We start from the raw sequence: 16,956 nt of genomic DNA on the forward strand, positions 1-16,956 counted from the left end.
TACTCTCGAGACATTTATTATTTAGCTGTTTGCAGTTCACTGTGTACTAGTTTCTTATGTCCAGTGTGTGGGCACAACGAAAGAAGATGACTGTGTGGCTCAGCCTGGCTGCCGCGGTCTAGGTCTATGTCTGGAGGAGAGACTGAATCTGTTTCACCTGAAGCATGATGCAAGGGAGGAGGGAAGAGATGTGTGTGGAGCAGAGGGTTGCATGCAGAAGCAAGTGGCAGCAGGAGTGCAGGCTGTGGGAGGATAGTGGGGAGAGGAAGATTGGCTTTCTTCTCACATGTCACCCAGCAGGCTGGTGTTTTCTCCACAGAAGCTGGTTACCCTCCTCTGGTTTGTGTTCGGATTAAAATCAAAAGGTAAAGATTGCAAAGTCTCTTCGATGTGCTTACCCTACATTGAGGCAGAGCTCTGGAGACCATCACAAGTCTTATTCCTGTTCTGGGGACAGGAACTGTCTGGTCATTGTTTCAGAGGCTGCGGAGTCTTGAAAGGGCCTTTTTGCTTTAATGGTAAATTGTCCAAGTTGATGCTGCTATGATAGTCAAATAACTTACAAAATAATTCAGTCCCATGGAAGTGCTTTTGGCTGGACTGATTGTACATACAAGATTTGCCTGGCATGACCTAGAGGTCGTGGCTGTACAAACCCCACATTTTCAGAATGGATTTGGCTTATCTCACAGTGAATCTAATCTGTTTATTAACATCCATTAGGGCTTCTCTGCATGGGAAGTGAAGCCAATCAAATGGAAAATGATAGCTTCAGAGTGCAATAAACCTAAACCCCAGCCTGCATGCAAACTTTGTTCAGACATAAAATGGTTTCGATTTGTTTTTGTTTAATTTACTTACAAATTAAACAGAGGTCCTTTGCAAGATGGCCAGTAGTCAGTTTGATGTAACTTTCCTGAGTGTCTACCTGCAGGTATTCTTTTAATCATGTGCAGTTTGTACCAACAAAGTTCATGAACAGCAACATTCACTCCCATCTCATGTTTTTTTAAAAGGACAGGAAATCACTTTGTTGGTAAGGAGTTAAGTACACAGAACCCTCATCAGGCTGCAAAGAGTCACCAGAGCTTAGAAAATAACCCTCCCAAGAGTAGCTTTTGAAATGTGTTTCAAGATCTCAGCAATACCTCTCAGCTTACTTCATTTAGAAATGCAGCAGCAGCAGTAGCAGCAGCCCCCATGCCTGGGGAGGCAGTCAGCCTGGGGGAGAGCGCTGGGCTGCTTCAGGGCTGCTGCCCTCTCGCTCTGCCTGCAGGGAGGGTGGCTGCTGGCAGCTACCATCCTTCCCCAGCCTGCTCCAGAGAGCTATTCCTGTTTGAAATAAACAGGGTCTGTGGGAGAAGCAGGGGTGTTTCTTGCAGATGAGGAAGAAAGGGCAAACAAGGAGAAACCATGCTTAATTTAGGTGGGTGGCTGAGGAGCTGTGGGGATAGGAGCCTGCCAGGCCATAGGGCTCTTTGGTGGTCAGGAAAACTGTCACTTAGGGGAGAAAGATTGCCCCTATTTCAGGCTGTCCCTTTGTATTTTCTGTATTAATCACGTCATGGGCAAAACCTTCCAGAGTTAGGTGTGGTGTGTCAGTTTCCTGTGAGCAGGCATGTGGGACCTGAGGTGTGAGTATCTGCAGACCTGGAGAAGGCATGGGTTGGCAACAATGGAGTGGCATGCTTGGAGTGAGAGCAGCTTTCACAGAGCCTTCAGCAGGCGGCTGTGTATCTGTGACCTTCTCAAGGGGCGAGAAGAGAACTCACCAGGAACTCTGTCTTTTCCTCCCTCTCCCCCTTCCTCAGGTGGTCTTTGCTTTGAATCAGACTCTCTTGCATCAGGAGAGCCTCCGAACAGGCAGTTTCCAGATCCCCTATACGACAGAAGACCTTATCAAGCATTACAACTGTGGGGACCTCAGCTCCATCATCTTCAACCATGACACTTCTCAAGTGAGTCTTGCCATCGCAGCCCTTGTACTACACATATGTCCCTGTAGCACGAACCACTGTCTTACTCATGCTCATACCTTCTCAGGTGAGCCCTTTGCAGGCAAGGGCCATGGGCACATCGCTGGCTCCCTGGCGTGTCCACTTTCTTGCACCTCCTGTCCTAGGAGTCTGCACACCTCACCCCTGGCTTGCTGCATGCAAGCAGTGAAGATGCACGTGGCTTTCTCTTTTGGATTAGTGTTTGCTTTGGTGTCAAAGCTCTATGAGTTAATCCTTTATTTTCTTAAGGATCGTGTGGAATTACACTAGCTTAGGTATCAGCAAATTTAGTGCCAACAGAGAGCAGCAGCAGGCTCTTTTGTGCAAATAGCAACAGAGAAACGCACTCATGTCTTGGATGCTTATGTAAGGCTGGGCAAGTGGCAAGCGGCAAGGTTTTTAATGTCCCCTATCCATATGACTGTGTAATGTGGGCAAGGCCCAAGGAAGAGACATGGATTCAAACAGAAAAGATAGTGTGAATGTTAAGGGAAAGAAAACCTTCTGAGGCCTCACGGACTTGGTTTATGGAGATGGTTTCCTAAGCAGCACAGTGGAATACAGTGCTCTGATCTTTAAACCATGAGACAACGCCCAGCAGGGATCAATTTGGCCTTTTTGGGCTGTTAGATTAGCTAACCTCGGACTTTAGACATCAGGCTTCTCTATTCTCATCCATGAGGTACTGCCTGGCAATTCATGCACATCAATGAAATCATAGGCTCTAGCCTCACAGTACTGAACAAGTGACTGCTGATACCTGGCCTTTCCCTGATGAATATCAATTTTTCTAGGGCCTTTTGATATATATGGTCTGGTTCTGTGGAGCTGGAAATACTGTCATACTAACCCTTACTTCTCCGGCACTGAGCTTTGTGTGAGTGTTGTTACCTTCCTCTCCTGCACATGCTTCAGCCTGTAGGTTCAGGCAACCTGGTTGTTAATACTGCTTAGCTTGTACATAGTGCATTTCATTCATACATTTCAAAAGACTCAAAGGAGGCCAGCACTGTAAAAGCATACAGATGTTGCATCACTATTCTGCTGAGGTGTTACAAACTGCAGACAGCTGGTGTTGCCTTGAGGTCCTTGGAGAGAACAGCTCTTGTCAAGACATGCATGTCTCTGAGGGAGCAACTGCCCTTTACTAACATGAGGGGCTCCACTGCAGACCACTCTTCCTCACAGCAGAGCTGACTAGTAATACTCTACAACACTGTCAGCTTACGTATTTAAGCAGAACTTCTCTGTAAATTGTATTTGACCCCATGCCTGCCCTGCAGATGACCCACTGTGGGCTAAGAACCCTTTGGAAACAGTCCATAATAGTCTGAGTGGCTCCAGACCCTCTTCAGCTGCCACAGCCTTGCAAGGTAAAGCACCTGGCTTAGTGGCTCTGCTCCCCAGAAACCACCACTTGCAGGCCCTTTCCCTAGCAGTCCCAGTAGCTGCAATGCCAAAAGCCAAAAGCCAAGAAGCCAAAATGGCTGCAACTCCAGACCTATGTTTCTCTCCACTAGCAAGAAATCAGGGTAGTGTGCAGCACATCTGTCCTGGGGGCCCCAGGGGAGGAAGAGAGTTTTAAAAAATACCTTGAGGAACAGGCTAATACATTCTTTCCTAACAAAATCTGGCCCTCTTTCTTTTAGAAAGTTTGGGGATGTTTTTGTTAACTACTTAAAATTGCACAGCTATTCTTTGACAGCCTGAGGGCTCTGATACCAAACTCACTTAGAAGAGTGCAATTATCGTCATAGTTATGTCATACCAATGGCAATCTAAGGAAGACGTATCCAGCTAAAGATAGCCAAGGGCAAATATTTACTTTCTTCAGCCGAGCATTTAGGATATGGGATCTACAGTGTAGCAAACTGATAATGTTTGTTGATTTTGCAGAAAAAAAAAAATCAGCTGGCTGGTTTATGAAATTATATGTTGAGAGAAATGAAGCACTATGCATTATTAGAAGTTTGTCATTTCTTACCTTTCTTTGAGTTTTGTGCTACTGGATGTGCCTTGAGGGACAAAGTGATTGCCACATTCAATGATGGAGCAAAATGCCTCTGCATGAAGGCTGCCTATGAAATAAATGCCGCTTTCATGAAGACATTTTTTTTTTCCTACCTTAGGTCCCAAATTTCATTAATGCTACACTTCCGGCCCATGAACGCATTACTGCCCAAGAGATAGACAGCTACTTCCGTCAGGAGCTCATCTACAAGAGAAATGAGCGAATGGGCAGGAGGGTGAAGGACCTGCTGGAAAAGTACCCAGACAAGAGTTTCTTCTTTGCATTTGGAGCTGGTACGTGACTGAGGTGCCCTTCAACCTGAACACATTCGTCCCATGTCCATTAGAAGCTTTTTACAAATGCTTCCCTCATTTTAAAGAAGGGTCAGTAATTTTACCATGGTGGACACAGAACACAGCTTTGTCCTGATAGATGTGCCCTGGTAGGGAAACTTTTTCAGAGTAGAAAACTGTTTTTCTTCAGCATGCAAAAAGCTCACAGTGTATGCATTGATTACAGTATTCATTAGTTACAGACTTATATGTGTAGCCAAAGATACTGAACCAACTACAATGCATACACATTGTGTATGCATCTCTTAGACATCTCTTAGACATATGTGTCTGGCCACCCAGGCCAGAAGGGTAGGAGAAATAGGGAGCTGAGATGAAAGGCAGCAAGTCAGAGGTTGCACCAGTGCTGGAATAAACCTTTCAGGAATACACCCATAAGAATAATGTGCCGAATTGTGTGAATCTAAGGGGCTCAATAAATGCAAGAGGAGAGACAAGGCACACTTTCATCTTCCTCTTCCTGCTTCAGCTCCTTATCTCTTTCACTGCGTTTCCACAACTACAAGGAAATCGCATCGGACACTACTTTGGAGCAGAGCATTGGGCCCAGTTGGGGAAAACTTCCATTTTCTGCATCTTAGCAGTCAGAAAAAAAAAACATCCAGCAGCACATCTAACTCAGTGAGGTTAACACTCACACTTCAGACTAGGGCTGGGTGGAGGGTGTAAACAGGTTTGGTTTGCCATTACTCCTATCCCTTGTTCTAGCTCCAGGGAAAGGAACAACTGAGGATCAGTCTTTGAAAATACAGGTGCTGATTCCCTGAGAAGTATCACATCCCCTCCACTGTGAACCATATGGACCTTGGGAAAGGGGAAGAAATGGAATTGGTGTCAGGCTCCACGTGATGTTTTCTGGTCTCAGTGGCTATTGTTTTAGTGAGGATGGGAGATCTAGACAAGGTAAAATATTTACTTAAACCCTCTAAAAGCATTGGTATTCAAAGTCTACGTGAAATCTCCTTCCTTACAACAGGGAGTTGTGCTTACAAATTTAAAATAACAAGGGTCCTGAGTGTGACAGCAAGAAGGTAATGAAAGATGGCTGATAATGTCTGTTCAGGCATGCATGAAGATTGTAATGTCACAGATGCTGGGGCTGCAGTGACTGGGTCACAACTGAGTGATGAGCAGCCCATGCAAATAGATGTCTTTATTGTCATTAGTGTGCATAGCTCTGCTCCAGAGCCCAGAAGCACTGCAGGAGCAGGACAGATCCCTGTCCTTCCCAATCTCTCTCGTTCTCAACCTTGATGACAGGCCTAAAAACCTTGCCAGGCTTTCTGGATTCTTGCTTTGCTTTTCCTCTTATTTTCCTTTTCCCAGTTGCCCCCTTCTTTGTCCTCTAATTGCCTCCTCCAGCAGAGCAGAGTTAGGATTCACCCAACACTCCTATACTGCAGCACTACCTGGAGCTTTGGGCCTATATGAACGCCCTTGATCTATGGCCTATGTACACATGGCTTGATCTCCAAGCACCAGGCATGCTCTTAGTGTGCTTTTCCATCATACTTTTGAATCCAGACAGGTTCCCTTTCTTCTCTGGGGACTCTAGATTGACTTTGAAATGTCTCTAATTGCACTCTGGCTTTGATACCAGTCTGGCCTCTGTTCTCATCTGCTCTTCCAAATAGCTCTGCTCAAAGAACAGTGCCAGCCTCTCACTTTTAGCAGCACAATTCCTCATGATCCCCTTGTTTGACTGCATGGGGGTTTCTTTCTTTTTTTTCTTTTTTTTTTTTTTTTTTCAATTTGTTTCATATTAATTGTCTAAATGAGAAGTAACATCACAGGATATAATGCAGAAAACAGATCAATTTCTGCACGGTTCTGAGGTTTTCTGAGTGTACATCACAAATGTGAGTGCTGGCTTTTATTGTTTTCCAGCAAGCTAATTTAACCTTTTGCTTATCCAAATTGCTGTATGTGATAGATAATTATGTGGGAGATTTATTTTTATGCCAGCAAGCAGAAGATGAACAGTGTGTTCAGTTTTGACCATTGCTTGAGTATTGTACTGTTGTTAATTACTGGAAAAGGGTTCCAGGAAAGTGCTTGCACAAAGCAGGTTAGAATGAGATGTAGAATAAAAAGAGAGAAAGAAAAGCTGTAGGAATGGGACTAAATCATCACTGCATTGTGCTTTTCCCTTTGCTGGCCACCAGTGAAAAAAAAATCTCCCAGCAGTGGCTGCTAAACTGCAGGACAACGTTGTGTTAAAATGGTGGTAGGATATTGAAGGATCTCCAGGTTAGAAGGGGAGAAGACTTTTAGTTGTTTCTTTCCAGGTTTTTTCACCCTATGTTTTTTTATTTTTAAAAGGGTTAAGCTTTTTGAAAGGGAAGTTAATTTTTTTCCATTAACCAAACACCATTGAAAAAACACTTTTATCATCAGTTATATCCAAACAAGGTCATGGTTTGTGGGTGACTGTGGTATTACAAATACCCCCTCTTGTTATTTAAACTACTCCTTGTATTTTTATTTGAAATGGGGGAAAATCAGAAAAGATTTATAATTTGTTTTATATTCCAAGTGGATTGATGTGGTTTAGAGATATGTAATACATTGTGCAAAAAAAAAAAAAACTCCCATCTCTTTTCAGGTCTCAATACAGCTGCATGGCTATAGATATTGATTTCTTACATGGAATTACATGTGACAATTTGGACTGTAATAGATTTGATCATTAGATTCTGTGTATTTTATGCTTTTACTACGTTTTAACAGACCAAACTCTCACTTTATTGTGTTGAAGGCATTTCACAGTCAGAGCTCAGTTCTGGAACTATTTTTGTTTGGAAGTAATTTAAGCTTGCACAAAAGGAGAGATAAAAAATACCAGATTGCTGAAACTATACAAAAAAGCTTTGTTTCTCGCCAAAGTGCAAACATGGAAAGTTTCAAGCCAAGATAGGTCTGTTTGAGGGAATTGAAGGAAAGTATGGCAAGAGAGAGATGGTCATGCCAGCAGCATTCCACTAGGTTCAGTAAGGATTTTTTCTTAATTGTGGACAGGCCTGTTTGTATGGCAGCACTAGCGTTACAAGCCAGACCTACTTCTTGTTGCCAGTGGAAGAATTTGTGAAGCAAAGCCAGCTATAGTCTTTCACAAGCAGTCTTCCTGCTATATGCATTTTAAAATTCTCTGCACCGTAAGTGGATCATTCAGGATCTGAGTGCTACGCCAAAGTGATGGCGCATGTGATTCCATAGACATCCAGATAGATAGCACTACATGTTTCTGGTTTTCCTAAGAGGTGCACATTGATGTAGAGCGGGCTGCATTGTCCTAATCTGGTATGGAGAGTTTTGCCACTTGTACAGGTCTTACAAGAATGCTGCCTGCTGGCTAAACCTTCACAGAATCATGGGATAGTTCAGGCTGACAGGGACCTCTGGAGCGCTCCCCTGTTCAGAGCAGGATCATATAGAGCAGTTTTCCTAGGACAGAGCCTGATCACGTATCTGCAAGGATGGAGACTCCAGAACCTCTCCAGGCAGCCTATTCTAGTCTTTAACCACTCTCACAGGAAAAAAAGCTTTCTCTTGTGTTTAAGTGGGATTTCCTCTGTACCAATTTGTGTTCATTGCCTCTTGTCCTTTCATGGGGCACCACTGAGAAAAGTTCTGCTCCATCTATTTTACAATATCCTGTCAGGTATTTATAAATCAATTATAGCCTTTTGTGAGCCTTCTTTTTTCCAGGCTAAACAGTCCCAGCTCTCTCAGCCTCTCCTCATATGAGAGATGCTCTAATTGTTCATCATCTTTGTGGCCCTTTGCTGGACTCTCTCCAGTACGTCCACATCTCTTTTGAACTGGGGAGGCCAGAGCTAGACACTGGACCTAGATGTATGTCACCAGGGCTGGGGATGCTGGCAACGCTCTTACATTGGCCTTCTTTGCCACAAGGGACATTACTGGCTCAAGATCAACTTGATGACCACCAGGATGTCACATCATTTTCTGCCAAGCTGGTCTTTCAGCCAGTTGGTGCCCAGCCTGTCGTGGTGCTTGGAGCTATTCCTGCCCAGGTGCAGGACTTGGTTTGCTAAACTTCATGAGCAAAGATTCTCTTATCATAAATCCATACTGACCCCTCCCAATCATCTGCTCGTCCCTAACACATGTGGAAATGGTTTGCAGAATAATTTACTCCATCACCTTCCCCAGGAATAGAGGTGTGTCTGACCAGTTTGTAGTTTCCTGGATCCTTCTTCTTCCCCTTCTTGAAGATAGGACTGATACTTGCTTTATTCCAATCCTCAAGGACTTTCCCCAATTGCCACAACCAGATAATTAAGAGTGGGCTCACAGTGGACATTGGGAAGCTCCCACAGTTCCTCTGGGTGTGTTCTATTGGAATTTGTACGTGACTCGTCTGTTGGAATGTGCCTTATCCTTCTTTGCCCTAGACTTTCTGTCTAGGAACCTGAGATGTCTGAAAGCTGGTTTTACCATTAAAGAAGGTGACAATAGCACTGAGTACACTGGCCTTTTCCATATGCTTTGTCATCAGGTCTCCTGCCCTGCCCCCTTCAGCACTGGGATGACATATGTCTAGACTACATTTTACTGCTGAGGTATCAGTAGAAGCATTCCTTGTTTCCCTTGATGTTTCTCATCAAAGTCAACTCTAAATGGGCTTTCCTTAGGCATGGTCACTTTTTTTTCCAGGATGAGCATGGCTTGTTTGCTTTAGCTTACTTACAGTTTTTGTTGAAGCTGCTAAAGAATAAGAGATGGAGAAAAAAAAGGAAGACGTTTGGTTTGGGTTGGGTTTTGTGCAGGAGGAAACATGCTTAGTGGCATGAGATTCTGACTTTATTATGACAGGCAAGGCATCAGGTGAAGCCAGACTTTCTAGGAGCTGAGTTTAAGTTCCCTCCAGTCTTTCCTGCCTCTTTGAACAGCTGAGAAGCTTCAGAAGTGCCAGCTCATGAATAAGAAGTACAGAGGAATCTGAGATGCCTTATATCCCTGTGTATTAAATGACTGCATTGAGAGATGCGGGCTGATGTGACAACTTCAGAAGTTGGTCCTCTTAATCTCATAAACACTGCCAAATTCCTTTTTCTCACAAAGCTCTTTTTTCTTTGCTTCTCCTGAGAAAAGCATCATTCTGAGACTTCAAAGTGTATTGGATGTTGCCAAGCCACCATTAACACTAAGAGAAGAGGGATGATGGTGAAAACTTCTGCAGCTACCATTTCTTCTAATTACTAAAGGAAATAATGAACATGTTTATTTAGCATTACTCAAACTGTATGGATTAAAACTTCCAGGGACTGTATGGCTTTTTCCTAGTCTTTACGCCTCTGATCCCTGCAAGACATCCCAGAAAGAAGAATTGTTCTGAGCAGACTGATGAACCAATATCTGAATGAGCAATCTGGCTAAGAGCTCCAAATCTTAGCTGTCTTCCGCCCAGCCACTAAGTCAATTGATACTTGCTAAACTAAAATTAACTCTTGTGTGTTTGACGTGATCCAACAACATGTAGAAGGATTTAGGCATCATTGCAGAAGCATAATCAACCCTGTCAATTATGTTGAAGATGGGTGTGTAACCTACTGTCTTAACCACCTGGACCCAGAAAAGAGAGAACGTGCTACCACCTGTGGTCACCCCAGACTCTGACATAGTCCATCAAGTGGCTTCCTCCAATTTATCTAGGGTTTGAGACAGTTCTTGGGATGTGGGGGACTCGTCAGTTATGTGTCAGCCTTAGGTGCCAAGCACATTGAATCCACAGGCATGTCTGATGCCTTTTCCCTTGTCCCTTATGTCATAAAAAAGCAAAAACAAAAAAACAAAAAAAAACCAAAACCCACAAAAAAACCCCACAGATTTCCAGGGGAAACTGGATTGTGCTGAGTCTCATGGTGTGTTAGGTGGTAGTGTTTCCACGTAGAGCTATTCGCTGTTACTTCTTGAAATTTGCTATTCCATCTGGCATTTTTGTATGGGAAATTATGCAAGACAAACAGGATTTATTGTCTCTGGAAAATAAAAGATTGGAGAAAGGACCTTCCACCAGTATTTGTAAAAATAATCAACAGTGATTAAGGCACCTTCTTTAAGTCTCTCTATGTCTAGTGAAAATATTTTCTTGAGTGTAGAGAATGTCATTGTTCCACAGTTCTGCCCATCAAATTTGCCCCTTTGGTTTGAGAGTGTTGAAGTATGATCCACTAAGATTTTATATTAAAAAAGGGATTTGAAGGAAGTTATGTTTTTTGAAGATCAACACTTGTCATGGCCTTAGTGGAGTAAAACCTCAAGTTCAATGTTTATGTAATAATATTTCATTAATATTTCACCTTATAGATAATCACAGTAAGGAGTATGTTTGGGAGTCTGCACTCTCAAAAAATCAGATGGCATGGGAGGGCTGCTTGCAGGGGATTGGACCTACATGCACACAGAAGTATTGTTATGCAACATCCTTATACTCATGCACTTAATGTGAATTTGGGGAATCTTTAAGCTGACTAGGGCTGCCCCCATACCCTTCAATTTTTGTCATTTCCTTCACCCAGCAGCATTAAATTTGTGAGAATGACATGTTCTTAGTCCTTTTGTTTGTGTTCTGATACCTGAGCTTTTCCTGACTTGGAAGTACTGTTAGAAGCAAGAAGATTTGCAGGGCATGGTGGCACGCGCCTGTAGTCCCAGCTACTTGGGAGGCTGAGCCCACCGGATCGCTTGAGCCCAGGAGTTCTGGGCTGCAGTGCGCTATGCCAAGTGGGTGTCCGCGCTAAGGCTGGCATCAATATGGTGAGCCCTGGGGAGCCGGGGGACACCAGGTTGCCTAAGGAGGAGTGAACTGGCCCAGGTCTCTAAGATTTTATTAAATTTAGTGTTATATGTTTTCTGTTTGAGAAACTGTTTTAGCTTAGGTGGCAAATCAGGAATCCCAGCTACTTTATCAATAACCCCTGTTTTCCGTATGTTGTTTGGGTTATCTAGTGTAACTGCACAGGACTTCTTCCTTCACTTCTCCCAGAATCAGAAGTGTGAGCTCACCTCACCTGGGTGCACAGTCCTCATGCTTGAAAGCAGTGTCTTCTTCTTGAATAGTGGGTACAGAAAGCATGCATCTAAAGGAAACTGATCTATAATTTAGTTGATAACATCAACCACTTTCCTTCTTTTGTTTTGGATCATATTAAATATCTTGTCTAGCTTCTTTTTCCTCCATAATTTTACTAACTGGGTTAATATGGCTCCATGTTCTGCATCCCAACATGTACTTAAAAAGTATAACCTTGTGTATGCATGAGGCAAAGTCATGAAATTTGTACCTGGATTTCTGAACGCCAAGGACAGGTTTCTTCAAGGGTACTCTGCTGGGAATGTTTGCCACTGCTGGTGATGGCAATAATATATATAGCCCCTCTGCACTTTTGCACATGATCTTTTGCAAACAATGTTTTGTAGTAACTTGGTTACACAAAGCTGAGGGCTCTATCTTTGCTATGGTATGACTGCCTCCAGTATGGCTTGCCAAGCTCTGCCAGTAAGACATGGTTACAGTTATCTTTGTCCACTCACTTAGTACTAGATGGGAGCAGAGCAACATCATTTTGTGAAGAAGGACTTTGGCTGTCACTCACAGAGCATGAGCTGTCCCTTGTCCTTGTGCCAAAAGTTAAAACTAAGTAGAAATTTGGGGATAGGAATGGGCATCCTTTTCTTTACACAGATTTGCTTCTGTTTCACTCATTTCAGCTCTTTTCAGGGAACAACAGCCCATGTAGTGGGATGAAGAAAATTCTTCTGTAAGCCTTCTTGCCTGCAGTGACACTGTGGGTGGGGCTACCACATAAGTACTTTCTGAAGTGTCTCTGTTCTTAGTCATTGTGTCCTGAGAGTTGTGTCCTCCAGGAACTTATTTTACCTTCATCAGGTACCTTATGTCAATAAGGATCACTTTGTCCACCTCATAGGCTGATGAACAGTAAGGTGATGTGCACCTGTAGTAGGAGTAGGATGTCTGTTTTGCGGTTTGGCTTCCATCCAATGAAATTATTTAAGACAGTACTCTGCGTTCTCTGGATTATAAAGTCTCGCCTGTAGTGGTCATTGTCTGGATCCGCCACACACTGAACTTTCAGCTCTTTGCTGCAGATACCTGTGGGACAGAGTTGGGCCATGCATGTACCTGCTCACCAGGGCATCAGAAACCCTCCTTTACTTTGTGTTTGCATCCTTTGAGGGAGTTTTGAATCCTTCTTCATGGGTTTATTGGCTCGCAGACTGCTATCGGAGGATACTTTGGTTACTGAAAGGGTAGGAGAAGAACTTTGCCAAGGGAGGCACATAGAGAGGGATGAGCTGTCCTTTGTGTTTCACAGTTAAGTGATAATTTTTGATTAAGTTTCTCTTGTTTTGTTTGCGAGTAGCATAGTCAGCAGCCTCATGTCATGGCTTTTTTACAGGCTGGTAACAGTAATCCAATCACCTACAGGTGTCCTATTCATCTTTCTGAGGCATATTATATGAATTTATCTGTGTAATTCCTGGAAGCAGTCTAAGAAGAATGGTAGCAGATGATAATTGCCATGGGCATTTCCAGGAACTTTCTAAATAATTGTAAGATCTGTACCTCTAAAATGTTCTTGAACACATTTGTTTCAATGACCCATAGAGCCTGTGGCACCAAAAGCCCTCTGAGTGGTCCCAGCCCAGTCAGAGATAAACATCCTGCTTTGTGATGTCCTCAGTGGCTAGAATAGTTTGTGCCATTTTGTGATTGCACTGTTACGATCATGTACTCTATTTGTTCCCACCACATCTTGGAGGTCAGCAGTCCAGATCAGGTTTCCTAACAAACTTTTGTTTCTTTACATGTATGTCCAGTGATTCATTGTCTTAGGCTATTTGTAGATGATGAGGTCCTGGCATGCTTCTGGGGCAGGTGGGAAGTGCTGTCTTTCTACTAAGGAAAACACAGCAGACATAAAGAACTATGTGGCCTTGGAGGTTTGTTTTGACATGACTCTAAGAGAAAGTCAAGGAAATGTGTGTATCAGCTTGGAATTGTGGATTTTGTTGAAATTCAGAGAGGAAGCTAGTTTTCTTCAGTCTTACAATCTAGCTTTATGTGAAAAATAAAAATTCAGGAACAGAAAAAGAACTTCTGTTGTTCAGTATTTCCTTGTTTATTTCTCTAGATGCAGAAAATTCTCAGTCCCGCGATGGCTTAACTTCGGGTTCAGGAGCCTCTGCTGAAACCGACAGTCCTAGCACAGTTACCTAGATGGAAAAAGCTCAGTGTGCACTGGCAGTAAAAACTGCAAGCAGGAGACATGGATTTTACAGCAATAGTAGTAGCCTGTGTTCTGCAAGATTGGGTATTGGTACAGAGGAAGGTCAGGCGTGCTCAATGCATGTCCGAGTGTGTGGACTAGTCTGCAAGTGCACGTTAGTCAAATAGTATTGTTGTGTGAGCATATTGCCAGTTGTGGTCCCTGCATGCCATCTCCTTTGAGTGCAGATAAAGGCTGGGGTCTTACTTACTCTCCAGTAGAGTGCATGGCTGAGCTGGTGCGCACAACAGCTTCTTAGTTTCTCTTTGAGCTTGAGCACAGAAGAGATTCATGGCTCCCCACCCGCTGCCAGAGTAAATTGACCTCTCAGAGGCATCTCTTCACCTAGTGCTGAGAGGATAATGCAGAGCTGTGTAGAGAAAGAAAAGAGCAGGCTTTCAGATGGGACAGGCTTTTCTTTTTGGGGGCATTCAAGTGTGTTAGGCTAAAACAGAAAACAGGTGAAAGAGGCCTACTCCCTGTCATGTGGCTTTGCGCTAAGCCTCCTTTGCAGCATAGTTGCTTGATCTTAAACCTTGGAGAGTGAATCTTTCTCATGTTTCTTACAGTTGTTTTTGGTGATCAGGTCTCTCACACACCACCAAGCTCCTTCTGTGGCAGTTCTTAGAAAGGAAGAAAAGCGCTGACTGTGGAGAGGCTCCTGCTGGGGTCCTGTACCTCCAACCCTCACCTTTCTGTCTTTTTTTCATTTTGTACCTAGCTGAGATGGAGCCTGTAGGTCCTCTGGGTCCCAGACCAGTTCTGTCTCATGGAGCACGTGTGGCCCACCTTTTTGGATAGCAAACACTGACATCTCCTAATCCTTTTAAATACCTAGCCTGAGCAGCTCCTGATTGATCACATCTTGTGAACAATCTAATATCACATGCCTGTTTGTATTTGTATGCATCTGTTTTACATATATCTATTAATTTGGTCTGTTTTCTTTTACACAGTATTAGCTTACCATTTTTCTTTCACATGCAGATATAACTCATTGCATTGGCAACAATGAGCAAAAGCTCCCTGTGAAGGCCTGTGCATGTGACTGTGATATAAAAGATATTCTTATCACTCCATCAAATTAAAAAGAAGATTAAGGCCCAGCTTCAGGAAATCACTCAAGCAGGCTGGCTGATTGAAATTGGATTCATCCATGTGCTACAGTAAATTCCTACATAACAGTCTAAATCATTGCTCTGAGCAATGGTAACTGAAGATTGATGGTGAGGTAGTGTGTTTGATGGCGTGATATGAGCAGCTATTTGGTAGCTGTCTTGAAATGCATGAGACCATAAGCTCTTAAACTGGCACGAGGAAAATTATTTTAACAGTGTAGATTGCTCTACGGATTGCTTATCTTATCTCCTGTACCTTTCACCCTGAAGGACTGGGACTAGGAAAACGAGTTCAGAGCCTTAGCACTGCTTTACACTGCTGAGGGTGCGACTTGGCTCAAACAACATTGCCTACATGAGATGGATACCTCGTCTGAACTTGCTATATACACTGCCCCTGTCCACATCAATAGAGAGGTGCTTCTCTAAAAGTCTAAGTTGTCTTCCTCACTCACTTCAAAGGGGTGGATCACCCTTTGGAAGCACCCCTTTCTCTGCTGTCTGGAGGCAGGGGAGGAGGAGTGAATCCCGTCTCGTCTTCCCATTGCACATGTCTCTCTTCTGTGTTAAAGGTGGGAGATGGCAACTAGGCCTGGCACTTTATATACCTAATGTTGGCCTTCCAGTGGCTAATTTTACTTAATTACAATGTTTAATTACAGTCATTCATGCTCCCTGCTACCTCTGGTCTTTTTGCTGACATGAGGAAGTTCTCAGTTAACTGTACCTGAGGCAGAACCATTGGCAAGTAACAGATACAAGTAGTATCAGTTTAGGTCCACATAATGGTCAAGCTTTACACTTTCCGAAGAAAAAAGGCTGAGGAGCAGGGGAAAAATCCAGTTACTAGGTGAGAAAATACGGTACCCAATGGGTGTGCTTTCAAGTGTTTGGTTAAAAAGTTTCATTTGAGATAGATCTGTTTGTGTTTTTAGGCTCTCGGGGAAACTTCATCTTGCTAAATGTCTATGCTCAAATGATACCATCCAACTGTCATGCCTTCACCTGGTAGTTCACGAGCCCTTTGCTGTTGTGGCATGAGAAACACGAATTTTGTGGTCCGATTCATTGAATCCATTTTGGAGTGAAAAATCATAAATCCCTTGGGTTTAGTTGCCTGTTCATCTCATCACTGTTGGACCTACCTTTCTATGTCTTTGCTTTTGCCAGCTACTAGAATAATGCTGGTGTTTTCTTGGCTATGTATTTATGAAGAATATTAGCAGAAAACACTTTTTCTGAAGCTGCTTTTCAGTTCTAGCACTGCTTACATCTGTAGGGGCAAGGGAACACTCTAAGAAGTCATTTGCTCAAGCCTAATTTTAATTAGTGTAAGCTGTTAAATGAACAAATATTGACAAGAAAGCTAAATCTATGAGGGGCTGTGCAAGGCCTCTGTTGTCCGTTTGCTTCTCGACAGCCTTATCTGATGAGGTGATAGAGTGATGGTGGAAGTTATTTGGCGTGCAGAGCATACAGTCCTTCAGGAATAACTCCTGCACCTTTTGAGTAGTCATTTATTCACTATGATGCCAAATTATGGGCTGATCAGCCACCACATCCATCTGAAAATGGAGTAGAGACACAAATCACAGAATTAGGGCAGATCTAGCTAAGTCCTTCTGAAACTTTTGTCAGCATGACTGAAGTAGAGTTTCTGTCCCCAGTGGCTTATACTGAAGGAATGAAAGGGGTTGATCTAAGTCATTGGCTTTCAGAGCTATTTTTTGTGCAGCTGGATGATTCTTAATAATTTAAAAATTGTTAATGATGTTGACTGACATCTTAGATAGTGCCTTTATGATGTCAGAGGATGTTAAAATGATGTACATACTGTGGCCAGATTCTGACCTGGTTTGCACCACCACCAGTTGTAGACTTGATTCTACTCCTGAACAGGTGTCTCCCAACTTCATCTTATTGCCCTGAGAAATCCACAGTGGCCTGATAATGTAACAACCTATGGGACCAGAGTAATTTCAATTGCATCTGCATTTTAGAAAGGCAGAATGTGGTAATCAAAGTGACCTTGGGAAGTTCAGCAGTCATTCGTTACAGATGCTGTGTTTCTGGTACATGCTGGTAGGCAGCGATAAAGCACTGCCTGCCCTGAGTGTGCCACGCCACCTGTGATGAGGAAGGACTTTGTTGTTCTTCTCT

At 43.3% G+C, this 16,956-nt stretch overlaps 1 protein-coding gene across 1 annotated transcript in view; it reads left to right on the top strand.

Annotated features, from left to right (window-relative positions):
- The first annotated feature begins 886 nt into the window (after positions 1–886).
- Positions 887–16,956, top strand: part of LOC104462956 (metalloprotease TIKI1-like) — a 25,346-nt gene continuing 9,276 nt past the window's right edge. The window contains exons 1-3 of the mRNA XM_010075117.1: positions 887–934; positions 1,812–1,958; positions 4,127–4,301. Of these exons, the coding sequence (XP_010073419.1) occupies positions 887–934; positions 1,812–1,958; positions 4,127–4,301 (370 nt within the window). The remainder of the gene's footprint in view (positions 935–1,811; positions 1,959–4,126; positions 4,302–16,956) is intronic.

Source organism: Pterocles gutturalis, unplaced genomic scaffold (assembly GCF_000699245.1).
Source record: "Pterocles gutturalis isolate BGI_N339 unplaced genomic scaffold, ASM69924v1 scaffold8502, whole genome shotgun sequence".
Taxonomy (NCBI): domain Eukaryota; kingdom Metazoa; phylum Chordata; class Aves; order Pterocliformes; family Pteroclidae; genus Pterocles; species Pterocles gutturalis.